Source organism: Rosa rugosa, chromosome 5 (genome assembly GCF_958449725.1).
Source record: "Rosa rugosa chromosome 5, drRosRugo1.1, whole genome shotgun sequence".
NCBI lineage: Eukaryota > Viridiplantae > Streptophyta > Magnoliopsida > Rosales > Rosaceae > Rosa > Rosa rugosa.
The window spans coordinates 24437327-24463746 of NC_084824.1; the positions used below are offsets into that span (position 1 = coordinate 24437327).

Below are 26420 nucleotides of genomic sequence, written 5' to 3' on the forward strand. Positions count from 1 at the left end.
TTGATAAAAGATCGTTCTGCAGCTGTTTAAGGTTGCTTATATATGGGAAAAGAAACCCTAGGGCGACTAACAATGAAACCCTAAAGCCCACGGATTAAAACAAAACAAATCCAAAATAAACTAGAAAACCTAAAATAAAAAGAATGTAAAACTAACCTAAAAATATTAAATCATGAATCAGATAATTAAGACGAAACATTTTGGCCTAAATCTGAGGGCTCACTAAAGTGAGTCTTGAAGATCTCGTCGTTCCCATTCTGGAAAGGTATCATGCGTTTCAAACAGACATTCTGGCCAAAAGTTAGTCAAATCTGATTCAAAATCAAAACCTGACTTTTCGCACGAGAAACCCGAAAAGTCCAAAACCAAATCTTCTTGAATATTCCAGCGGCTAGTAACCTGATTACGAGTGAGTTACCTATTTTCCAATCGCTCTTCTTGATTCTACACCGCTTCTTTACTTTTATGGTTTTTCGGCTAAACTGGGTCCATTCTCGTCCTACATCAGGGTGGCACTTTCACCAGCTTGATGTTAACAACGCCTTTTTGAATGGAGACCTCACTGAAGACGTGTACATGAAGCTCCCTCCTGGTTTTGGAGGTAAGGGGGAGAATCAGCATGTTTGCAAGCTCCATAAATCGTTGTATGGCCTCAAGCAAGCTTCAAGGCAGTGGTTTTTGAAACTCTCAAGAGCATTACAAGCTGGTGGTTTCACTCAATCTTGGTCAGATTATTCTATGTTCATTCGAAAGTTTCAAGACAAGATCACAGTGCTACTTGTATATGTAGATGATGTAATTGTTGCAGGGAATAATCTACAAGACATAGAAGCTACAAAGCAGTTTTTAGCAGCACGTTTCAAGCTCAAGGACATGCGAGCACTGCATTATTTCCTTGGGATTGAAGTGGCACGTCCACCGCAAGGTATAGTACTTTCACAGGGCAAGTATGCACGGGAGGTGCTTGAAGATGCCGGATTCTTGGGTGCCAAGCCATCCAAATACCCTATTGATCAGAATTTGGTCTTAACTAAAGATGATGGAGTTTTGTTACAAGATGTCTCTCAGTATCGAAGACTCGTTGGTAGGCTCATTTACCTAACGATTACAAGGCCTGACTTGGTTTATGCAGTACACATTTTGAGTCAATACATGGACAAGCCTCGACAACCACATCTTGAAGCTGCTTATAGAGTTTTGAGGTATGTCAAGCACACACCAGGTCAGGGAATTTTACTACCTTCTCATGGACGCATAGAACTTACAACATATTGTGATGCCGATTGGGCGAGGTGTAGAGACACTAGACGCTCTACAACTGGATACTGCCTGTTTCTAGGGAAGGCACTGATTTCTTGGAAGAGTAAGAAGCAAGGAACAGTCTCTAGATCAAGTGCAGAGGCAGAGTATAGGTCGATGGCTATTACTTGTTGTGAGATCACCTGGGTATTGGCATTGTTGCGTGATTTACATGTTGATCACAGAGAAGCAGTTCAGCTCTTTTGCGACAATAAGGCAGTAATCCACATTGCTTCAAACCCTGTTTTTTACGAGAGGACAAAGAACATTGACATTGATTGTCATGTTGTGCGCGAGAAGGTTCAAAGAGGGCTTGTGAAGACCATTCATGTTCGGACTAATGAGCAGACAGCAGATTGCAGATTTGTTCACAAAGCCTCTTGGTTTGAAGCAAGTTGGGTGTTCTTAACATACACACCAACTTGAGGGGGAGTATTAAGGAAAGGAATCAGAGCTGATACTCTAGGATATGATTGAATAGCAGTAAAGATATGTATAGTTAGTTTATGATACTTTACTATAGTTATCCCTACTTTCACGTAGGAGAGATTAGCATAGAGTTGTATATAAACTTGTAACCCACTCTGATTCAATTACAATATTTGAAACATATTTATCTCCAAATTCTTTATTTATTTATTTTTTTTTTTGAAAGGGGTTTGGAACCCAGCCTAGCTGGGAGGCTCATCCCCACGCCTGACTTATTATATTAGAATTTAGAACATATCTCGAGGGGGACATAGAGCCTTGACCTCTATTAAGATTACAATAATTCTCATAGAGGACATCCTGGATAATCACAGGTGCCTCATCTAGCCAAACATCATCTAAGTAAGCCGAACTAGCAAGGTGTGCTAATCTATGAGCGACACCATTTGCTTCTCTAAAGACATGAGTAATCTGAATTGAGTGTAAAGATGTCAAATATGACTTACAATCGTCGATAATACGCCCAACGTCAGATCTGTCTTCCATATTCTGGTTCAACGCAGCAACCATCAGTGAGCAATCACTTTCAAGTTCAAACCCATCCCACCCTTGGTAGATAGCCAAGAGAAGTCCTGCCTTAAAGGGCTCTGCCTCCATATGAAAAGCAGAAAGCACTTTAGGGAAATATCTTGCCATAGCTGCCACACAAGTACCGTGATCATCACGTACTACTATACCAATTCCACCATCTCCAAATTCAGGCCTGTAGCTACCATCCACATTGACTTTGAGTCTTCCGGAAGGGGGGTTCCTCCACTTAGCCGTAGCTCGTCTGCTTTTGCTCTGCCCAATGGGGTGAACCTGTTGGTAATCATGTAAGAATTTCACAGCCCACTCAGCAGCATTTGTTGCATTAAAAACACCATTCTTCCAAAATATATTGTTTTACTCAGTCAAAATGACCCAGAGAAAGACAAAAAACAAATCACATTGCTGAACCATGCATGCATCCACCACGTTCTTAATCCAATCAACCAAGCTTGTAGCCCCCACTCTATAGGCTTTCCGACCCAATTCACTTAGAGCCCAAAAGCTAGCAATTACACAACAATTCTTAAAAACATGCAAGTCTTCTTCAATAGAACTTTGGCAGAAAACACACTCTAGGTCAGTAGGCACCATCTTACGGGTAAGGGCACATTTAGTTGGGACTATACCCTTCAAAAGCCGCCAAACAAACATACGTACCTTGGGTGGTACCTTGCTATGCCACACACTCCGCCAGTATTTATCATTAGCACCCACTGGGCCATTAGAGCAAGATGCCCTATTAGATGCCCCTTCCAGTGTGTTAACGTTAGTGACCGAGGGGGTCTCTAGTTAGCTTTAAAAAGAGAGAGAGAGAGAGAGAGAGAGAAGGACACAAGAAGTATAGTGGTTCATTTCCCGCCTTAGCGGGAAACTACGTCCACTTGAATGTTTAACTAGTGTGTTCGGGCCTTGCGGCCCAAAGGGATTACATGAGATGTAATGGCATGTGGAGTAAGTGGGAAGGAGTCTCATTTTATAGGTGAAGGAGTGCTCTTCCTTTACATTTTCTTAGATGTGGGACAAGAACCCACTATTCTAGTCTAGAAAACCATATTGTGGAGGCAACTTGGCAAGGCCGGAAATGTGGCTTCCCGGCGACGGATTTGCGACTTCCGGATACCGTAGCGTAGCTTGAACATAGGGCTACAAGATGCAAGTAGCGGTTGGGTCTCACCATGGCTTGTGGGTGTCCCAAAGAGGGTGTTACTTATGCTTGGTGATGTAGCAAATACTCCATATTGTTGGAGGTATGTACAAGTCCCCGAAGTCCCCAAGTAAGAGGAGCTTCTTAGTTGGGGAGTTATGCACATGATGTCACCAAGCATAAGTAACCGGGCGGTACGGAGCCCCTATAAGTCCCCGAACTCCGTAAGCAAGAAGGGACTCGTTAACCTGCACAACAAAGACAAAAAACAGGCATACGTAGAATGCTCGTTGCATTGGGCAACAAATGTGAGTTGTATGGATATGCGTTGGCATATATAAACGTATGGGGTGCGTGATACATGTTGATGCATATAGGCGAATGGTGCCGAGTATGATCGATTATGACGTACAAACTCGAGAACGCGTATGGTCGTGTGAGCGTATGGATTGCATATGATAAATGTAAGTTGCATGAGCGGTGCGAAGGTAAGCGTTTGTAACTCATGAACGATGACCGCGCGTACGGTTGTGTCTGTTTGGTTTTCGCTCGTATTAATGGAACGCAAAAATAATTTGATTTGTCGCGGTCGGTAAACGACAAATGGTAGAAAAATTCAATGTTCCATTAACGTGTGGTGTGTCGAGTAGACATGAGCGTAAAGCTCGAGGATTGCCGGGAAGGCATGAGCGGAAAGCTCGTGAGCGGGAAACTCGGGGTTGCCGGGAAGGCATGAGCGGAATCTCGGGGTGCCGGGAAGGCATGAGCGGGAAGCTCGTGGGTAGCCTGGAAGGCATGAGCGAAAGCTCGGGGTGCCGGGAAGGCATGAGCGGGAAGCTCGTGGGTTACCGGGAAGGCATGAGCGGGAAGCTCGGGGTGCCGGGAAGGCATGAGCGGGAAGCTCGTGGGTAGCCTGGAAGGCATGAGCGAAAGCTCGGGGTGCCGGGAAGGCATGAGCGGGAAGCTCGTGGGTAGCCTGGAAGGCATGAGCGAATGCTCGGGGTGCCGGGAAGGCATGAGCGGGAAGCTCGTGGGTTGCCGGGGAGGCATGAGCGGAAGCTCCAGGGTTGCCGGGGAGGCATGAGCGGAAGCTCAAGGGTTGCCGGGAAGGCATGAGCGAAAGCTCGGGATGCCGGGGAGGCATGAACGGAAGCTCGTGGGTTGCCGGGAAGGCATGAGCGGGAAGCTCGTGAGCGGAAGCTCGGGGGTGCCGTGAAGGCGTGAGCGGAAGCTCGGGGGTGCCGTGAAGGCGTGAGCGGTAAGCTCGTGAGCGGGAGCTCGGGGGTGCCGCGAAGGCGTGAGCGGTAAGCTCGTGGGCGGAAGCTTGTGTTGGCGGGAAGTCACGAGGGCGAAAGCCTGGCGGTGCCACTGAGGCACGAGCGCGAAAGCGCAGCGGTGCAGCTGAGGCGCGAGTGCGAAAAGCTCGGCGGTGCCGATGAGGCGCGAGTGCGAAAAGCTCGGCGATGCCGATGAGGCGCGAGCGCGAAAAGCTCGGCGGTGCCTTCGAGGCACAAGCGCGAAAAGCTCGGCGGTGTCGATGAGGCGCGAGCGCGAAAGATCAAGGGTTGCCGCTGAGGCACGAGCGCGAAAGCCTGGCGGTGCCGGTGAGGCGCGAGCGCGAAAGCCTGGCGGTGCCGCTGAGGAGCGAGCGCGAAAAGCCTGGTGGTGCCGCTGAGGCGCGAGCGCGAAAAGCTCGGCGGTGCCATCGTGGCACAAGCGCGAAAAGCTCGGCGGTGCCGATGAGGCGCGGGCGCGAAAAGCGCGGCGGTGCCGCTGAGGCGCGAGCGCGAAAAGCTCGGCGGTTCCATCGAGGCACAAGCGCGAAAGCCTGGCGGTGCCGCTGAGGTACAAGCGCGAAAGCTTGGCGGTGCCGCTGAGGCATTAACGGGTAGCTCGAGGTGATGCCCTGAGGCATGAGCGTGACCGTTGCTAATTATGCTGGGCTGTATGTACAAGTCCCCGAAGTCCCCAGTCAAGGAGGGTGTTCTTGAGGGTTGATACCAAAGCGTAGCTTTGTGCCGTATATCAAGCATAATTAGTGCGAGTGCGTCGTCCATCTAGAATTGGTCGGAGCGAACGCTTTTGCCCTTTCGGGTGGGCCCCTACTAGGCCCTGCGAGGAGTCCCCCACTCCTGGCTATAGACCTCCGGATGGTCAGAAAATTGTTTGATGAGGGGAGCTGCGCGGAGCAGAGGGTGTTGAGTAGCGAGCCCAATCTTTGGTACCCAAGCGTCGGGGTTAACTGCCGGATCAGTGGCTGCCGTAGGCTGTGTTAACTAGTCCCTTTACTATTTCTCGGAGGAGAAACTTGACTGCAATGCCGCGTAGCGGTCATTGTCATTATGAGGCGTTGCCTTACCGCTTGGCGGTTGGTCGTAGACCATAGACTCGTAAAGTCTGTATCTGCATGAAAAAATGACAAACACATAGAGCAAGTAATAATATTTTGTTTGAGTGTCCCATGTTTAATTAATTGGGTTGCAATTAAGTAGTAGCATGGCATATGTGTATAGCATGTACTTGTAGTAAAGTTGCTAATATCATTTTTGCACTTTTGTAGATTTGCTTTAAGGATTATTGAGATCGGTATATGAGGCATGGCATATCTAGTATGTGAGATCTAAAAAGTGTGGCCAAATCTACGAAATGTTGTTGGCATGCTAAAAGGTTTATGGAAGCATGTAAAAGCATATCAAGTGTGATATATGTGTAGGCATGCTTAAAGTAGTAAAAGCATGTGATTGGCATGACACTAGCTCAAATTGAAAGAGCGTAAAGAAAGGAAGATATAGTTACTTATCTTATGCCAATTTGGAGCGAGTTGGAGTTGGAATTGATATAAGTACCCAAATCATGTTGGAGTTGTTCAAGCATGACGCTCCATTGCTCCGACGAAGCATCTTTGTAGAGAGATGATGATTTCGTTACTTGCGGAGGTGATTGGTGATTATGCCATATTGAACATGCTCATGACGATTAAATGTGTACACGGAACTTGCGACGACCAAATATATGTGTAGCTACGTAGCTAGATTGTCGGTGCCCGTGATATGGCCTAGATTGTTTAGGCAGTAAGTGCTAGTCAAACATACGCTAAGGGTCATGTTTTTTTTTTTTGCTGTTTTGTACTTGATCGTGGAGGATAGTGACACCCTGTACACAAGTTAATTAAACACATATATAGATGACATGAGGATATGCAAGAAGCAAAGAAAGGATGCCTAGTAGGTCATTGCTTAGGGGCACTGGACACGTGGTGGCTATAGCCTCAAATATCTCTTCATATGTAAATAAATTAAGATAACACAAGAATGCAGACAAGTGCATGACGAGCACTTATATGTGGCGCTAAGTTAGCGTGCAGCAGAGCATTCATTCAATGAAAAGGCCAAGTATGTTTAGCAGCTATGAGCAAGTGACATAGGCCAATTTGAATTCCACTACAATTGTACACATTGAAGACATGGGTGCATAGGTCAAATATGTAATGATAATTGAAGCATAGCAACCATGCATGAATGAACTATGAACGTGTCAATTATGCATGACATATTATAGGTGAGATGATCTTGATATGTGTGTAGCAGTTATATGCCTATATGAGCTTTTCTTTAAAAGGGGAGAAAAGAGTGGCATTAGTCAAAGGCATGTGCAAGGCACTTTATGCACAAGAAGACTATCATGTATGTGTAGAGCACCGAGATGAATAACTAGCATTATGAACATCCAATAGCATGTTATTATGGAATGTGCTAAAGTGGAGAGACGTGGAGTTTATAGTTAAATAAGGGCATGAGTGATAAGCAGAAGACTTAGCTGTCTTCAATGTAGTGGTCTGACTGCCACAGAAACTGATATCCCAATCCACAATTGAAGATGGGTATTTTAGTGGAGTCAATCGATTCAATGCCCAGATTAGTTAAATGCCAGGGAGTGGAAGCTATGGGTGATTTGGTGCAGAGAGCGGAAGGTCGTGCAGCCTCGAGTAACAGCCAGAGCATCAAGCGCTGTGTTAGCCAGCTCTGCCTCTCGGCCCGTGACACTTCACCTCAACTTGAGAGCTGCCGACAATAAGCTCAGACCCTCCTGCCATAAATTGGGTTTGTTTGCCTTCATTTGCATTCAAAGGTTTCGATGAGAGCCTCTCCAAAATCAAACTTTTGCAGATTCTTCCTAGCTCTGGGATGACCGGAGCAGAGAGTTCAGCGGAGATAGAAGCTCAGCGGTGAAGCTCTGTGCTGATGCTCGGCGGTGAAGTGCGAAGTTCGGCGGTGAACTTCCAGCGGTGCCGCTCGGTGGTGATGAGGCTGGCGGAGCGGAGCGTTTGGCCAGCGGAGGAGGTTGGTGGAGAAATGAACGTTGGGTATTGCTAGCGGTAAACGTCGCCGCTGAAGAGCTGGCGGAGGATGATTGGCTAGCCGCTGAACGCTAGCTGATGAGCGGTGGCCGCTGGATGGCGCTGTGCGAGTTGCTGTTGGAGGTTGGCGGAGCTTTAGGCTAACGAAGTATCCGCTGGTTGTTGCTGGAGGTTGCAGCTGCTACTGCCGCTGGCGCTTGTGTGCTCTTCGGCCAGGCCGTTGGCGGATGGTGCTCGGCGGTAGCCCTCGCCGGCGGAGGGGTCGTTGGAGGTAGGCTCGTTAGCGGATGGCTCGCTCGCTGGCGGTAACGCTTGTTGGTGGAATCAAAGCTTGGCGGAGGGCTCGCTGGGTCATTGCCGGTGGGTTGCTGGGTTACCGCTAGGTTTCTGTCGCTGACCGTGCACGTTGGGCTGGCGCTGGAATTAGCCTTGCTAGCGGTTCAAGTTTGGCAGTTGGCACTTACTGCTTAGCGGAGGCCTTTGGCGGAGCAGCAAGAAGGATGTGATGGTGCTCACTTGGAGCTCGGCGCTGATGATCAGCTTTGGCGGTTGGATGCAACAATGAAGGAGGCAGGTTGCCTAGAGTGGACCTATGGGTGTCCATAGTAATTTTGGCACCATTTTTTTTTTTTTGTGTGGCTGGCGTTGACCAAAAGTTGACCAAGCCTTGATGGGCATTGACCGTCCCCGCCGGGCGTTGACCGACCCCGCCGGGCGTTGACCAAGCATTGACCGGCCCATATGTTGGTGTTTTGAGTAGTTTCTGCAAGTTTTGACCACTCATTGGGCGTTGACTACGTGTTGACCGGCATTGACCAGCCATGTTGGGCGTTGACCGGCCCCGATGGCACAAGTTACCGCTAAGAATTTCAATTATATAACTCAAAGAAAGAAATTATTTTGAGCTCGGTTAATATGACTTAACTCAATGGTAAGTGACGAAGCCTTTGTGTCGGCTTCCCACAGACGGCGCCAATGTTAACGTTAGTGACCGAGGGGGTCTCTAGTTAGCTTTAAAGAGAGAGAGAGAGAGAGAGAGAGAGAGAACGACACAAGAAGTATAGTGGTTCATTTCCCACCTTAGCGGGAAACTACGTCCACTTGAATGTTTAACTAGTGTGTTCGGGCCTTGCGGCCCAAAGGGATTACATGAGATGTAATGGCAAGTGGAGTAAGTGGGAAGGAGTCTCCTTTTATAGGTGAAGGAGTGCTCTTCCTTTACATTTTCTTAGATGTGGGACAAGAACCCACTATTCTAGTCTAGAAAACCATATTGTGGAGGCAACTTGGCAAGGCCGGAAAGGTGGCTTCCCGGCGACGGATTTGCGACTTCCGGATACCGTAGCGTAGCTTGAACATAGGGCTACAAGATGCAAGTAGCGGTTGGGTCTCACCATGGCTTGTGGGTGTCCCAAAGAGGGTGTTACTTATGCTTGGTGATGTAGCAAATACTCTATATTGTTGGAGGTATGTACACAGTGTTCTAGCAACATGATAGCAATTTTTAACAGAGAACATACCTTTTTTATCATGATGCCATATCCAGCGGTCCTCCGGTCTACTCACACTTAAAGGAATCCGAACTATCATGTCCACCTCCATTGGTGTGAATAGTTCTTCAAGTAGTTCAATCTACCACTCATTATCATCTGGATCAATAAGAGCCTCGACCGTTAGATCCTCCAGTCCCCCTATAGGTTGAGAAACAGTTCTAAAGCTGTGAGGAAACGGTAACCAAGGGTCTGTCCACACATTGACCTGGCTACCATTGCCAATCTGAATTCTGAGTCCCTTCTGTAATAGCTCACGACCATACAAAATGCTTTTCCATGCATATGAGGAACTTTTCCCACCAACTACATCCATGAAACCACAAGTCGGGAAGTACTTCGCCTTGTACATCCTTGCAATCAACGAATCCGGATTCTGAAGGATCCTCCATCCTTGTTTGGCAAGTAAAGCCTGATTGAAAATGACCATATTCCGGAAACCCAGTCCCCCTTCAGATTTGGGCACACACAGCTTCTCCCAGGCTAGCCAATGGATTTTCTTCTCGTTGAGTTTATCTCCCCACCAAAACTTAGCCATGAGGCTATGCATTTCCGAGCACAAATGTTTAGGGAGTTCGAAACAACTCATGACGTAAGTGGGGATAGATTGTGCCACTGCCTTAATCATTATCTCCTTCCCGGCTGTGCTTAATGTCTTCTCTCTCCAACCTTGCGTACGCTTTTTCACTTTCTCAGCAAGGAACCCAAAGGCTTCCGTCTTCGAATAGCTAATTTCTGTAGGAAGGCCCAAGTATTTTTCATGTTTGTCAACTCTACTCACTCCCAGGACAGCTGCAAGCTCATCTTGCATAGATCTCTTCACATTCTTGCTAAAAGACACACTGCTTTTGTCATAATTTATACACTGACCAGATGCTGCTTCATACTTCTCAAAGATTTCTTTCAACACAACGCATTCCGCCGCCTCAGCCTTGAAGAAGACAAACGCATCATCAGCAAAAAAGAGATGTGAAACAGATGGCGCACCAGTACAAATCTTAACTCCATGCATTCTGGTTTGAGATTCAGCCTCAAGGATTAAACGTGACAATGCTTCACTGCACAGCAAAAAAAGATATGGGGATATGGAATCTCCTTGTCTCAGGCCTCTAGAAGGGGTGACACGACCTCTAGGCTCGCCATATATTATAAACGAGTATGTGACCGTCCTTACACACCTCATAATCCACTCCCTCCACTTCTGGCAGAACCCCAGCTGTTGTAAAACCAATTCCAAGAAACTCCACTCGACACGATCATAGGCTTTACTCATGTCAAGTTTCAGAGCACTAAACCCAACGTGTCCTCTCCTACGATTCTTCAAAAAATGCGATATTTCAAATGCAGCAAGAGAATTGTCTGAAATAAGACGCCCTGGCACAAAGGCACTTTGGTATGGTGAAATCAGATTCTGCAGAAGTGGCTTTAGTCTATTTGCAAGTATCTTAGATCCAATCTTGTAGATCACATTGCAGAGGCTAATTGGACGCAGCTGATGTACATATTCCAGCGCCTTCACTTTAGGCACAAGTGTAACATTCGTGCAATTTATCGAACTCATCATATCGTCTGACTCCAGGAAACACCGAACAACTAGGGTTACATCATTACCCACAAGGTACCAAAATTGCTGGTAGAAACAAGGAGCAAACCCATCCGGCCCTGGGGCTTTGGCCGGATGCATCTGTTTGAGCGCTTTATACACCTCCTCATGGGAAATATCCTCCACTAGGCCCCTATTTACATCATCATCCACATAGTATGGCAAAACTGAAGTCACTTCTCTCATACCGTAAGGCTGTGAAGATGTAAACAAAGTTTGATAATAGTTTATCACAATCTCCTCCAATTTATCACCATCTGTACACCACGTACCATCTTCTGCAAATATCCCCTTAATCATGTTCTTCCGTCTTCGGTTACTCGCCCTTTGATGGAAGAAGCGCGTATTTGAGTCTCCATCTGCTAACCAAAACACCTTAGCTCTCTGGCGCCAAAATTCTTGTTCCCTTAGTAATAAATCATTCAGCCTCTCTTCTAGTGTTACACGTTCAGAATCTGGTGGTGCCGATATATTGGAGTCAAAGAAAACTGATAGCTTCTCTTGTAGCTCACAGATTTCCTTCTTCATAGACCTATACCGGACCTCACTCCATTCCAACAAAGCTTTCCTCGTGTTTTTTATTTTCTTGCACACCGTGGAGAATGAGTCCCCTCCCCCAGCACCACTCCAACCAGTCTCAACAACCTTACTACACTCCTCATCCCGAAGCCAAAGTTCTTCAAATCTAAAACGTTTTTTCCGCTTTTTCTTCTTCTTTGGCCTACATTCCCGCACATCTAAAGTGATTGGGAGATGGTCAGATTTATTAGGCGGTTGGTGAATAACCCTAGAAGCCGAGAACATATCCTGCCAACTAGGAGTAACCAGAAACCTATCTAATCTCGATTTTATCACTTCACCTCCTCGTACCCCTCTCCAAGTGAAACAAGGACCCTTGTAACCAATATCCTTAAAAGAGAAGAGATCTACTACATCTTGAAAACCTTCCATCTGTCTATTGCTTCGTAAAGGTCCACCTTCCTTCTCCAAAACGGACAAAATTTCATTATAGTCCCCCCCCCAGGACCCAAGGCATAGTGCACTGCAGCCCTAGGGTTTTAATTAGTGCCCAAGTCAAGTGACGGTCCTCCACCTTTGGGTACCCATACAAACCAGTAAACCTCCACTGTTTTGGACTAGAAGCCTCCCCAACAACCACGTCAATATGGTGATCCGAATAGCTACGTAGAGAAACCGCTAGGTCCTCCTTCCAAAAAAGACACAAACCTCCAGACCGCCCTATTCTCTTGCCATGCTTCTTCTTTTCAATTTTACAAGGAACCGTAAAAACATTACGCCAACCCAACTGGACTCGTATATCAACCATTTCAGCAACAGTACGCTTTGTTTCAGACAGAAATATTAAATCGGGATGAGTTTGGGAAATCAAACCCTTCAAACCTTGAACCGTCCAAGAGTTCCCGAGACCTTGGACGTTCCAGCACAAAGCATTCATGGCTCGTGATGGGCCAAATCCGGACCCATCACGGAAGAACGCTTAAGAGTGCCTTCAGAACTCATCTTTAATTTCCGGCTTGAAAAACTGGGGATTTTTCGCATGCAGAAGCCCTTCTTCCCCCCCTTCTTGGAACTTTCTAGAATCTTCTCAGTGGGCCCAGTATTAGAAGGAGACAAACTGGCCCGTGTCTGTCTCCCACTTGCCCTAGCTGAGCCGTGAGCCTCAGGTGATCCCTCCATCTTAGCCCGTCTTGGCTTTCCTTTCTTACCCATTAACTCAACATTGAAGGTAGCCTGGCCTGCCTCCACAGATTGCGCCGTCAATCTCACAGATTTCACGCTTTCAAACAACTTCCCTTCCCCAGCACCCGCCCCCGGATTGGTCGAGCTCATCCCCAATTCAACCCTGCCTACCACCTCACTGGAGATCCGTTTTTCCCCAGAATCACGCCAGGTTACCTCCTTCTGGAATAAACTCCGATCCGCTATCAACGGACCACCAGGCGGGACATTTAATGATGATTGCTTAATCACCGGGGCCGAATGTAAACCCATCCCAAAATCTGAGCATTCCAAAATGGGCACCTCCGTGAGGCCCTCTCCGGCCACCGCATCCTGTTGGCCACACAGCTCTTCCAGCCTCCTCCGTTTCCGATTCAGCCCGTCGGAGCCCCCTCCGCTTGTCTCCACCTCCACAATATCCATATCATTTTCATTCCTCTGAATAGGGAGATCAAACTCCGCTTCCAATTCCTCCCTAGTTCGAATCAGTCCGATAGTGGGGAACTCTGGCGCCACCATAGACCACCCAGTCTTCTCAACCCGGTATAGGCCAAACCTAGTGCCACCACCACTTGACCCCTCTGTATCTCTTTTCCGCTCTTCCTCCTGCTTAGCCAACCAAGCCTCTTTCTTCTCAGCATTAAGTAGGACATCATACGTATGCTCAATGATTGCACCGGATAATCTACGGGGACAACTAAACCCTGTACGCGAGATCAAACCATAGTACAGACAAAAATGAGGCAATCTCTCATACTCCAACTCGAATAGTTTGTTCATTGCCCAAGCTGCGCTCGGAATCGAGACTCCCTTACTTAATGGCTTCGCAATATCAATCCCAACTCTCACCCGGAGATAACTACCCAAGCAGCTCCCATTTCGGTCAGTACCCGTTCTAACATATGTTCCAACAGCATTGCCAATCCCTTCCCCCGTATACTTATCCATATAAAGAGGCGGAATCTCCCTTATTCTCAGCCAGAAGTATTGAGTCTGCAGAGAGACCTTCAATGGATCAACCATTCCATCAGTCACCGCCACCGCAAAGAGAGCCCGCTCATAGGACCACGGCGCCCTCGTAACGATCCAGTTCAGATCTGAAGCGTATGAAAAAGAAAACAGCAATCTTCGACTTCCCTCCAGCGGACACACCACCATCCTGGACCGATCTGATCGGGCGGCATCTGGGATCCAGAGTCCCCGAAGTGTACTAATCAAAGAATCCATTCGATATTGCTTGTCTGTCAACAACTCACCCACCAGAAAAAATTGTTTAGGTGGTTGTTTGAGTCGCTTTGTAGGGAGGACCACTTCTACCGCCTCCTCCTCCGTCAAAGCAAGTTTCCGAACAAAACCTCCTATTACATCCTCCATCGCGCAGAGCGTGTGTGCTGTAAAATCCCAACCCTTAGTAATGAAGGGAGGTAGCCAGTGCATTTGGATTGATCTCAATCCGTCGTCCCCAAGGACACGAGCGCCTCACTCCAACGAGGCTCAAACCCTAACTCTCTGTCGCCGAAACTAGAGAGAGAAGAGAACGTTTTTTACGAAGAAGAAGAATAGATTATATTATCTCCAAATTCTTTATTTTCATTGATTTTGGATGTTAATGTGAAATCTTGGAAATGGATCAAAGGCAAATTATGTTGCTCTTATTGGTGGAGTTGTGGCACCTAGAGACAATGTGTGCTTGTACTATGCTTGTGCTACTGATGTTTAATTTGAGACGAAGACGTGCTGAAAGACATGCTCTAAATAATCGTTCATTCGTTAGACGTGAGATTCGTTTGAGTTATCTAGATAGTATTATAGGCAATAGTGACATCGAATGTGTACACGAATTAAGAATGGATAGAAGGACTTTTGGCCTTTTGTGTGAACTGCTTCGCACAGATGGAAAGATAAAGAGTGATGGTTTGGTGTCTGTGGAAGAGCAAGTATGTATGTTTTTACATATACTTTCACATCATGTGAAGAATCGTACTATTAGAGGTAGATTTTTTCGATCCGGAGTGACTATTAGTAGGTATTTCCATTCTATACTACAGGTGTTTTACGATTGCAAGGTAGTTTGTTGAGGGTACCTGATCCGGTACTTGCTGACTGCACATATCGTAGATGGAAGTGCTTTAAGGTTAGTTTATTGTAGGGACTGCAGTTATGCCTTTTCTGATTGTTAAAAGTTCATCTCTATATGTACAGTTTATAAACTTCATGAATATATATTTATTTTTTTAATAGAATTGCTTGGGGGCACTAGATGGAACTTACATTAGAGTGCGTGTACCTGCAATTGACAAGCCAAGATACCGCACAAGAAATTGTGAAGTTGCTACAAATGTGTTAGCTGCTTGTTCTCGTGATATGCAGTTCATATTTGTCTTACTGGATTGGGAGGGATCGACATCGGACTCTAGAGTTCTTCACGATGCAGTGACTAGGCCGAATGGATTAAGAATTCCCACTGGTAAGGCTATTGGATTAGTTGTGTAGATTAAATTAATGCAGTTTATGTGCCTTTCACACACTAATAGGAATTTTTTTTATTTTGGCTATTAGGTTATTATTACCTTGTAGATGGTGGTTACACAAATGGTGAGGGATTTCTTGCACCATATAGAGGAACAATGTATCATTTGTCGGAATGGAATGAAAGAAATATGCCTAGGGATCATGTGGAATATTTTAACATGAAGCATTCGAAGGCAAGAAATGTCATAGAACAGTGTTTTGGAATGCTAAAAGGAAGGTGGGGAATACAAAGGAGTCTATCATTTTATCCAATAAAGACACAATGCCGCATAATTACGGTTTGTTGTCTTTACATAATTTTATTAGGAGTGAGATGTCCATTGATCCGATGGAGTATGCAGTATGTGAATTAGATGCACAAAATGGGGAAGAAGCTGATGTAGTTGGCACGGTTGAAGCGTCTAATCAATGGACTACTTGGAGGAATGAATTAGCTTTACAAATGCATAATGAATGGACAGGAATTGAAGAAGGGCTGTAAGGGCTGCCAAAGATACAGGGGTTTCAAGTGCTGCTGCAAGGGCTGCAAGGGATGCAAGAGCTTCAAGAGAATAAATCATGTAGTTTCTGCTTTATAGGCCTTTTAGTACTAAGGATCATTATTTATGTAGCTTTTGATTTGTTGTGAACACTAGATGAGACACTAGCTAACTGATTCTGTACATCAGTTACTTGCATTGTTAGGAGCTATTTCTTAGTAGAGTTATAAGTATGAATACATTAATGCATTTTAATGCTTAGGAGTGTGATGACCTAGTCTTAATTAAATTTAATATGAAATTGTTTTCCTTATTCTCATTCGTTTTTGTGTTTTACTTGTGTTGTTAAAATTGGTTTATTATTTTTAGTTTGGGTTATTAGTTTTGTTAATAACCCACAAAGAAAAACACAAGCAGAGAGAAAAAGAGGGAAAGCTGTGGGACTGTGTTTGGTGGTACCTTTTCAACTTGCTTTGTTCTGCTCTTCTTGCAGGTTTGGATTCAGGCTGAAGTGGTTTAGTGCTTATTATTTTTTCTGGCTGAAGTGGTTTAGTGCTCTTCTTGTAGGTTTTTCTCTTCCCTCTGCCCTTAGGAATTGAAATTTGGTTTAATAAAATTTAGTTTGTTGTCATTGAGGATATAATTTACTGATAAGTTTGTTGGCATTTAGGATATAATTTACTGTTTTACCAACTAAGAATTGGCTGAGTCTGGAATTCTTTTTTATTATAATAAGAAACAAAAAGAATGGTAACCAAAAAAAAAAAAAGATTGTGTGGTTCTGATGTTGACTAAAATTGCTGGTAGTGTATTTTTCAAGTTTACTTCCCTTATTGTTTTTTCAATTTCACACACTAATTGTTTTTTCTGGTAATACGATCTATAATTGGGGGTTTTCAGATTCTTTGTTCAATAATAAGTTTCATTATTCATTTGGTGAATATAGTTGTGGATTGAGTTAGAATCTCATTTTTCTAAGACTTGCTGCTAGTTCATAATCCTGTTAATTTTACTCATGTTTGATTTAAAATGTTTTGGAAGTTTAATGTTTTCTCCTTTTTTGCTTTGTTATATTCTTTAGGAGTTACAAGTATCCTCGAATGCATTTGATGTCATGTGTATCACTTGTCTCCAATAGTTTTGTTGTATGTATAAGTTCTTGTTTCATATTGGAAGAATTTGTAGCTTGGTGATGTTATTGTTATCTTCTGTAAAGAGAGAAACAATTTGCATGTTCAATTGTTTGGGAATCTACTATGCTGCATAATGGGGAATGATTGCATTTCTATATTGTGGATTGTTCGAATGGAGGAGTGGTTGCACTCCTTTTTGCACTTTCAGTTACAAAGTAATGGGATATATGGTTTTGCAGGGATGCAAGAATCGATATTAGCTCTAGTTTTGGTTAGATTGGAAGGGTTTGAACGCTTAGTTAACATTAGTTTTTGGGTTTTTATGACAGAAAGAACCATGATTCAGGTATTGGTGTATTCAGGGTTTGAACTTTAGGTGATTGTAAACATTTGAAACATGATAAAGTTCATACTTCATATGCCTCAAACAGCTTTGGATTGAGGCTGAAGTGGTTTAGTGCTTAAACTTAGTTCTGCCACTTACATTTGTTGATCATATTTATGTTGCTCTTAACCATGAGATGTTGATTTTTTTTTTAAGAAAATGGAAAGTGGTGATGAAAATACAGAGCAAGGGAAGTCAAGGCGTGTATGGACCAGCTTTGAAGAAGAATCTTTGTTGAATGTTCTTGACGGAATTATTGTTGGAGGACAATGCTGCGACATTGGAAGTTTCAAATCTGGTACTTTAATCAAAATAGAGAATGCTTTAAATCTTTTATGTCCCAATTCCAATCTGAAGGCAAGTCCACATATTGAGTCAAAGTTGAAGAAACTTAAGAAAGATTATAGCATATATAATCTATGACATGATGAACAAGAGTGGATTTGCATGGAATGATATCAAAAAGTGCATTGAAGTTGATAGTAATGAAGTATGGGATATTTGTAGGTAATGAGGAACTTTCTTTGAGTTTGATTTTGAAGTTAATTGATTTCATTGCTGCACTTTGATCGGTTCATTTTCTGTTTCTGTCATAGCACAACAAAAAGGCAAAGGGATGGAGAAACAAGAAGTATCAGTTATTTGATAGACTAGCTACCATCTTTGGGAGTGACCGTGCTACTGGAAATGGGGATGAGGTCCCTGCTGATATGATGGAAGAGCAGAGCAACAATGAAGATGATATAGGTCTTGAGAATGACACAAGCCCCATGTCAATGAGCAAAGATAGCACGGGACAATCTCAGGTTAGTCAAAAAAAGAGGAAAAGAAATTATGAAGATAAAATTATGCTTGTATTGGATAAATTGTTTGAAGAATCTGGAAAAAGAATGCAAGCAGTGACTGATGCCATAGTGAAAGGTAATGAAGATCGATCTAATATTGCTAAGGAACTTAAGAAAATGGAACTTTCTGTTCTATACCAAATTGAGGCATTGAAAATCATTTTGGATAAACCCCAAAATATCTCTGCATCTGTTCATGTCCTTAGATGATGAAGTGAGAAAAGTGTATGTCGAGAACTTGCTTGTGGGCACTGCTAGAGGATCTACCTACTAGCTGACTGAAGATATGTTCTTTTTTTTGTTTAGAAAACTGCAACAGTTGCTGCCTTAACACATGTTGGACAAGCTCCTTCTTTTGCTAGATTAACATTCATTTTTGTAATTGCTAGATGAAACTTTATTAGCATGTGGAATGTTAAATCAGTGTATCTCTCACTCTGTTGTATTAATAGGTGGACTTGTCGATGTGTAAAAACTAACTACAAGTATGTAGGTTGTGGTTGCTCTTCTCAATCTATGATTAGTTTGCTGTATGTGAACTTTGCCAAAAAAACAAGCTAGAACATTTTCAGACACTTTTTGTGATTGCCATTTTGTGATTGTCTTCAACTTTCACCTTCCAATTTTCTTTTCTTTTCTTCTCACAAACTCAGAAAATCGTTCACGTTTCTGCAAATTACCAACTTTTAGTCCAATACACCAACAAACATGGGATAAGACTATTTTGACTATTCTGCTCTTTAGTCCTAAGCAGTACCAAACATGGGTTATGTATTAACATAGCATATCCCAGACAAGAAGAGTCCTAGACTATTATAGGAAATAAGGTGGGGGATAATAGTCTCACGTAACAAACACAGCCTTAGACTCTTGGAATGGCCAAACAAGAGATTCCTTTATCCCCCCATTTGGCAATTCCAAAACCTAACTCGGGATGGTAATACATTGAGCAACTCTCTTAACTCTTAAGTGAGACTATAACTATCTTGTGCAAGAGAGGTTTTGTGTTCGATTGTCACTAATAGTTATGAGACACGCCAAAACTCAGAGTACAAATGTCCTTGTGTGTGGTTCACGTAAGCTGACACCTCAACAGCTTCTCAACGGACGCTATTATTTCTCTTGTAATTTCGAGCATCATACATGAGCTTAATCACGTGTTAATCGCACAGAGCGGCTCATACGAAAACCCGCAGGGACCAAAACGGGGCGTTTCATTATTGATCTGGCTAGAGGTCAAACCACTCCCCAAGCCCAGCTCAATCATTTCTCTTCCATCTCTGTCAGCCCCTTTCTTCACCGGAAGACGAACCAGAAGCTTCTTCTTCTCGTCAGCTCTGAGAAAAACCAACCAGAAACCCTAGAAAAACCAATCCAATCCAATCCATCCAGTCCAATATTGCATGTACAACCAAATGGTAAAGAAGCGAGTCCCGGAATGGCTCAACAGCTCGCTCTGGTCTTCTCCTCCCTCCGCTCCTCCCATCGACGACGATCGAACTCAACGCTACACCTCCAAGCCTTCCACCGCCACAACCACTGGCTCCGACTCCGTCGTCGAGCCTCCGCTTCCCGTGCCGCCTCCCTCGTCCGTCAGAGCAGAGCCTCCGCCCGAGCCTCAATCCGCCGATTCAATCTCCGATCACGAAGACAAGAGCGCCTCCGCCCCTTCCCCCGAGGAATTCTCTCGCCAGTCTCAGCTCCTGGCCGAGGTTAGGGTTTAATTTCCCTCTTCCTTTGTAATCTACACTATGTACATGTGTGTTTGTAGGGTATGTGTGTAATTGGGGGTTTGATTGTGTTTGTAGCTATCAAAGAAGACTATAAATGTGCGTGAGTTGCGGAAAATTGCGTCGCAGGGTATTCCAGATGGTGCTGGTGTGCGTTCCACGGTCTGGAAGGTGATTGTGATCTGTTTTTGGCTTTGATTTCTCTTTTGTGTTTAGTTTCTAAGAAGAATTGCTGGAAAAGGCTGGTGAAATGAGCACCTTTTTAAGCTTATTATGCTTGTAATCATGATTGAGGAACCTAAAGTTACTAAGTAAATCGATGAGCATGACAAGGTGAAAAGGGGGCTTGGTTTAATTTAGAGGTCGATGGTTGTTGCTTGCAGCTATTACTTGGATATTTACCACCGGATCGGGCGCTTTGGCCATCGGAGTTGGCTAAAAAGAGGTCACAGTATAAGCATTTTAAAGACGAGCTCTTGATGAATCCTGTAAGTCATGTTATTGTCACCACGTCTGTATATTTATGTTTTGCGTTTTGAAGATCATAATCCATGAAGATGATTAAAAGTAGATATATTGATATAAATGAAAAATGTGCTAGTATGCTCATACAGCTAAGATTGGTTAGCAGAGTTGAGTAGGAAGGAATAGGTGTTCTGAATTTTATCCTGAAAATCACAAAATGTTTCTGCAGATGTTCCTATCTTTCATCTGATTTGGTAATACAGTTATCTATAATTGTCCTTGTAGTGTTTCGTATTGCATGTTTTGTGATATTTAAGTTAAGCTTTTTGGGATTTCAAAGTGAAAATAGAAATGTTGACATATGAATATTACTTTTTTCTATTTTTTATTTTTAAATTCTGCAAAATATGGGTTTCTGAATGTTCCTTTGGCTAGTCAGTCAGAAATCACACGGAAGTTAGAGGATAACGGCACAAGTTGTGATAGTGAAGAATCAAAAAGTAAGGGCTTGTTATCAAGATCACATATAGCTCATGGGGAGCATCCATTGAGCCTTGGAAAGTCCAGCATTTGGAATCAGTTCTTCCAGGTACCAAGTGAACTTACTTGACAATTATTTTAATGTCATTATTAATGCTTGGTAAACTCTTTCCTTAAGTGGGACCAAGCATTTGTCGCAACAGTAATTGGTTGCACTATGAATCTCTCTCTGAACTGCTTTGCTTAGTTAGCCCTTTCTTTGACACTCAAGTTGATCGGTAATCAAATTTCTCATTGCATTTGTTCATCTTTGATCACTAGATTTAGGGAAAGTAATGATCATAGGATTATCTTGTGCTTTCATGAAGCTAATATTTTTTATTTTATCTTTTCATGAGAACCTAATCTTACAGGTCATACAACATCAGTAACGCTGTCTTTCTGCTACAACTGTGCATGAGTTGCTAATTACATGAAAGATTATCTGAACTTTCATAACACAATTAAGTTCAGTACACAACAATTATACATATCCTCTCCTGATATTGGACAATCAACTCTTTCATTAACAATTTTTCCCAGTTACACGATCATACTTATAGAAAACAATGTGAAGCATTATTTTCCAATAAGCAGTTCTGCAGCTCTCTAAAACCACCGATAAACATCATTTACGACAAATCATGATCTAACTTCTCATAAAAGAAAACGTTACAACCAACTGAACCAAGAGAACTGAAATTGTGTAGAATGATGAAGACCATTTTGTAAATTACATGGCAACTATCTGTAATGCTTTGTTTGTGGTGCTTTTGCATGGCTATGGAATGGTGGTAGCAGTTTGTGGTGCAAAATTCTTTTTCTGAAGTATTGACTCCAACCTTGGATCATGTAGGACACGGAGATTATAGAACAGATTGACCGAGATGTAAAGCGCACTCATCCAGATATGCACTTTTTCTCAGGGGACTCTCAATTTGCTAAATCTAATCAGGTTTGCACTTGATGCTTTGTTCGATGGTAGACAAGCCAGAAGAGTTGTATACAAGCCATTTTAATTCCTATAAAAAAGAAAAGAAGGCTACATGCTATTTTACTGAATTAAAATTAAATTTCAGGATGCTTTGAAGAACATCCTGGTTGTATTTGCAAAGCTAAATCCCGGTATAAGATATGTTCAAGGGATGAATGAACTTTTGGCGCCACTGTACTATATCTTCAAAAATGATCCTGATGAGGAATATGCGGTAAGGTTGCCATACAGTCCTTTTATTTTGTGTACTAAAACAAAATTTCACCCACAAGCTAATCCCTATCTATAGACTTGATATTTGTCTTTGCACTGTAGCATATTCTTACATTTGTTTGTCTGATATGAGGTTCTAAGCTCAGGTAGTTGGTAGTAGTAGGGAATTCATATCGACGTTTTGGTCAACATCTCCCTAGTGGCCTCTTGGTACTTTATCATTGTGCTTGAACATCATGTCCTTTTGGTGAATATCGTCCTAGGATCGTGCCTCTTGTCTCTAGGCTTGATCATGAGAAAGGCTAATAATATTTTGCATAGAAAAGGGAATATGTCGACTCAAAGTCACACATGGCTTTATCTAAGTCACCTGAAAGATATAATTGAGAGCCATTTGTCATAAAAACTATTCTGGGTTGCCTATAGTTTCTCTATAACTGTAGAAAGTGTCAGGATTGATTTAAATGTTGACAGTGTACAGGAACTTCTGTTAACCCAAGAGAAAACAAGTATATTATTGGCACATTATCATGTAGATCAGTTAAATGTTATTGTTATTTTTTTAATAGCATTTTCCATTGTCATGTTTTCCAGTTATTGTTTTTGTTTAGTTTTGCTCATTGTTTCCTAATGTCAAGTTATGTAGGCCGCAGCTGAAGCAGACACATTCTTTTGTTTTGTTGAATTATTGAGTGGCTTCCGCGATCATTTTTGTCAGCAACTTGATAATAGTGTTGTGGGAATACGTTCCACAATAACAAGATTGTCACAACTTTTAAAGGAACATGATGAAGAGCTATGGCGTCATCTTGAGATCACAACCAAAGTAAACATCTTTCTATTTTCCAGTCTATCTGCCTGTCTTTTTTTTCTTTCCCTTTCAGCAAATGGATCCTATTTAAAGTCATCACCCTTTGCGTAGTGGAAGCATAATGTGGGTGCATAACCCACAGATCTCAAGATCGAAACCTGCTATGATACCTTGGAGAATTATGCAATTGCCACATGCATTCTTCTCTCTAGAGGGCAGTATTAAAAGGCCAAAAGCTATAGTACCAATGTGGTGTAGAAATGTCAAATAAATACCCTTGTGGTTTGCAACATTAGGCAATTTACCAGAGTACAATTCCCTACAGCTTTCATCAAAAGAGGGATATATAAAAATTTGTTAAGGACCAGGACTAACCTAGCAAACCACGGACGTTTAAACCACAGGGACCATAAGTGACTTTTGGCCTATTAACCTCTTTCTGACCAAAGTTGGAGAGAATCATGGTTGGGACTAAGACTGCTGCAAGGATAGAGTATTATTATGTTACAAGCCAGTCTAAAACGAGTATAAAATTAGAATAGAGTGAAGGAACTTACACACAATAGGAAATAGAAAGTAGGTAGGCTATCTGACATACTTTATCCTTTTGAGTTCTGACCTATTTGGTCTGTTAACGTAAATCAAGTAGTTCTCCAGTATGATTGCATTTTTAGGCTTATGTAGCTCATGACCAGATCATTGTAAGACTTTTGCTTCCCAATAAATTTTCAACTGTGATTTTACAGTTTTAACTTTCTCATGAAGAAAAGTTGAGAAAATTGATCCTGAGGTCTATTATCTTTGGAACTGGCTGATTAATTTTTCTGTTTTTCTTTTATTTTTTAATTTTTTATTCTGTTATTTGTGGTTCTTCATCAATTTAAATTTGGTAATGTGAGTTTCTCTTTGTCGTAACTGTCAAATTCAGGTTCTGTACAAATTGTTGATTTATTTCTTTCTTGTAAATTAAGTAAACTTTTTATCTATTATTTCTTTTTTTCTTGATGAGAAGGAATTTGTGGTGATCAGTTGTGTGAGTACAGAGTACAAGTATGGTACATTCCCAACACTATCCATATGGGGTCGTCAAAGAAAAGCACTGGTATCTGTGCAAATGCCAGGGTGGAATATCTGACATGCTGGGTCTAGGCCCTGCATTTTCTGTCATGGACACAATTAAGATCCAACATAATGCACATGTGTGCCTGATTAAATGGCAACATAGTTCCTTGTATATATTTAGATGTTAGCTTAGCATTTATGATTTGCCAATTGGTGTTAGAAAGGATGTTCTTTTACATTCTAGAGTATAGTAGATAGGTCACTGAATATTTAGTATAAATGCCTGACTGGGTTCTGATTTAAAATGATAGGTCAACCCCCAGTTTTATGCATTTAGGTGGATCACTCTCCTGTTGACCCAGGAGTTCAATTTTGCGGACAGCCTCCACATTTGGGACACACTTTTAAGTGACTCTGAAGGTCCTCAGGTAGTATATTAGTCTTTTGACTTTATGTCCTTTTGCTTTTATTCCCTATATAGTTTTTATTTATTTATTTATTGTTTTATTTTTTAACTTTTTAGAAAGGAAACACCAAATGTTAACAAGAGATCCAACTACAACTCACTCTTCCCAACTAAGCAAAGCAGATTTAGATTACTAATGACAGATGGAGACACCGAAGGTGATAGAACATGTTCGGTGCCTTGCCCTGTCTCCTTCACGGGAGACTGCAAATGATGGGAATCCTAATCAACTTAAAAGGGACAAATTGGAGAAAAGCTAGAGAAATTAGGGGGAAAAACAAGAAAAAAAGAATACAATAATAAAAGCAGACAACCTAAAAGCTAGAGCTAACTCCTAAAATGGCTCTAGTTCATGGTCAGGCATTGAGGAAAAGATTCTTAGCAAGTGAAATGAGGTCAGAAGTCATCCTGATTCCACTTGACAACAATGTTTCCATGGAACTTTGATAATATTGAAGTTCAGTTAAGCTATCAGACCTAATTAGGTAAAAGATGATTGTCTATGGTAACAAAAAGAAAATTTAGTTGCCTAGGGTTGTAAGAAGAAAATCTGTTGCCTAAAGTTGTAGAGCAAATAATGGGCCAGTGACATTGCTGCAATGCACGCATTCAGGGTTGCTTTTGGCTTTGTATTATTTTTTTTTTAATTTACTGATTTTCTTTTGGACTAATGATTTCAGGAAACCCTTCTCCGAGTATGTTGTGCAATGCTGATTCTCGTTCGGAGGCGCTTACTAGCAGGCGATTTTACCTCTAATCTCAAACTACTGCAGCACTATCCTCCCACAAACATCAGCCATCTGCTCTATGTTGCCAACAAGTTGCGTGTACAATCGTCAGGCTAATCAAAATTACCCTCCTTCCTTTTTTGTTTTTAAATTTTCCCCACCATTTTGTGGTTCAAAATTTTCATGTCTGTAAATTACTGGATGTACATGTTCTTAGAAGAAAAACTGATGCTGGAAATTAATTGTCTCAGTGGAGTGGCTCATCTTTCTTTGTTTAATTTATCCACTGATTCTAGAATGATATTGTATTGGACAGTCCTACATGTTCACTAGTTAGTTTATTGTATTGGATGCAGTCATTCTCAATTGAAATACCTAGTTTTTGGTTCAATGCCAGTTCACATATATCATGATATGTTATTGAAAAATAAAGATTGCATATCCTTATTTATACCTTTCTTTTTGGCTAGCCATTGCTCTGTGGACTATAATTTCAAATTAATTGGATCTTTAACGTTTGTAAATATAAAAAGAATCTGGAACATGACCGGCTACACTGAGTGTCTGAGTGAATGAGATATGCAGTGTGATGAGAAAAATTTCTTCTTACCCAAAGGTGCCATTTTATGGTTTAGACTTTTGACAGATACTGAATCCTGTAATCATGTCACATGTCGATGCTCTTTCAGAGCCCAAATTGCACGGAGCATTGGCAGCTGGTGATGAACATCTGAGATTCTGGAATGTTTTTGGGGTCCCTGAGGTGGTCTAACCAGCCTCTAAAGCAATATCTGAGCCTTATGCTCATTGGAATCGTATTCACTAATAAAAAACATGACAAACAAGAATAACCTGAAACAGTGTACTTTATAGTGAGGATGCTACCAAAACACTTCTTCATCGAACCAGCATTGCAGGAAAAAAATAAAAAATAAAAAAAATAGAGAGAGAGAGAGAGAGAGATCAGTGCTTTGAACACTTCACTTTTTTATTTTGGTCTGGTTTGAACGATTCACTTTTTCTTTCATATATAATAGGAAATCCTAGTATTAAGCAGTTGATGGGGGATTCTTTCCAGATATTGATAGTGTGCAACTCGCCCTTACTATATAAGAAATCATTTGGTGTTTACTGTTTTCTGTTTTTCAATGTGCAGTTGACACTTCTGCTCTGTTCTGCTTGATTATGCGCAGTAGAATAATAAATCCGATATATGGTATATGATGAAATCAGACAAAGATGAATGCCTTGTTTTTGTCATATGCCAAGGAAGATTCCTGTCTATATGGGGTTAGCAAGATGTTGTATCTTCTAGTTCTATATAAAGGCTAAAGCTCTGATAAAA

At 42.4% G+C, this 26420-nt stretch overlaps 3 protein-coding genes across 4 annotated transcripts; 2 read left to right on the top strand and 1 right to left on the bottom strand.

Moving 5' to 3' along the window:
* The first annotated feature begins 576 nt into the window (after window positions 1-576).
* LOC133711409 (uncharacterized mitochondrial protein AtMg00810-like) lies at window positions 577-1725 on the top strand. Its single transcript, XM_062137540.1, has one exon. It carries the CDS (start codon window positions 577-579, stop codon window positions 1723-1725), a length of 1149 nt encoding a protein of 382 aa, XP_061993524.1.
* A 258-nt stretch (window positions 1726-1983) lies between these two features.
* On the bottom strand, window positions 1984-3041 carry LOC133711410 (uncharacterized). The gene is made up of 3 exons (XM_062137541.1): window positions 2977-3041; window positions 2728-2821; window positions 1984-2655 (listed from the first exon to the last, which is right to left on the bottom strand). Exons 1-3 carry the CDS (start codon window positions 3039-3041, stop codon window positions 1984-1986), a joined length of 831 nt encoding a protein of 276 aa, XP_061993525.1.
* A 16204-nt stretch (window positions 3042-19245) lies between these two features.
* On the top strand, window positions 19246-25466 carry LOC133709301 (uncharacterized). 2 transcript variants are annotated; one of them, XM_062135002.1, is made up of 9 exons: window positions 19249-19799; window positions 19896-19988; window positions 20201-20305; window positions 20722-20871; window positions 21658-21756; window positions 21881-22009; window positions 22655-22834; window positions 24193-24309; window positions 25028-25466. In XM_062135002.1, exons 1-9 carry the CDS (start codon window positions 19491-19493, stop codon window positions 25190-25192), a joined length of 1347 nt encoding a protein of 448 aa, XP_061990986.1. In that variant the 5' UTR covers window positions 19249-19490; the 3' UTR covers window positions 25193-25466. The 2 variants fall into 2 exon arrangements, with proteins under 2 accessions (XP_061990987.1, XP_061990986.1); XM_062135003.1 differs by lacking the exon at window positions 22655-22834 and having other exon boundaries at window positions 19246-19799.
* Window positions 25467-26420: the final 954 nt, after the last annotated feature.

What these genes read in the sequence shown, in the direction of transcription:
- LOC133711409 (XM_062137540.1), top strand. Translation starts at nt 577, where the DNA reads ATGAAGCTCCCTCCTGGTTTTGGAGGTAAGGGGGAGAATCAGCATGTT.
- LOC133711410 (XM_062137541.1), bottom strand. Translation starts at nt 3,041, where the DNA reads ATGGCCCAGTGGGTGCTAATGATAAATACTGGCGGAGTGTGTGGCATA. An exon ending in ATAGCAAGGTACCACCCAAG is followed by an intron (nt 2,822 to 2,976) that starts GTACGTATGTTT and finishes TGTAATTGCTAG; the next exon opens with CTTTTGGGCTCTAAGTGAAT. An exon ending in ACGTGGTGGATGCATGCATG is followed by an intron (nt 2,656 to 2,727) that starts GTTCAGCAATGT and finishes ATATTTTGGAAG; the next exon opens with AATGGTGTTTTTAATGCAAC.
- LOC133709301 (XM_062135002.1), top strand. Translation starts at nt 19,491, where the DNA reads ATGTACAACCAAATGGTAAAGAAGCGAGTCCCGGAATGGCTCAACAGC. An exon ending in AGTCTCAGCTCCTGGCCGAG is followed by an intron (nt 19,800 to 19,895) that starts GTTAGGGTTTAA and finishes TTGTGTTTGTAG; the next exon opens with CTATCAAAGAAGACTATAAA. An exon ending in ACGAGCTCTTGATGAATCCT is followed by an intron (nt 20,306 to 20,721) that starts GTAAGTCATGTT and finishes TTGGCTAGTCAG; the next exon opens with TCAGAAATCACACGGAAGTT.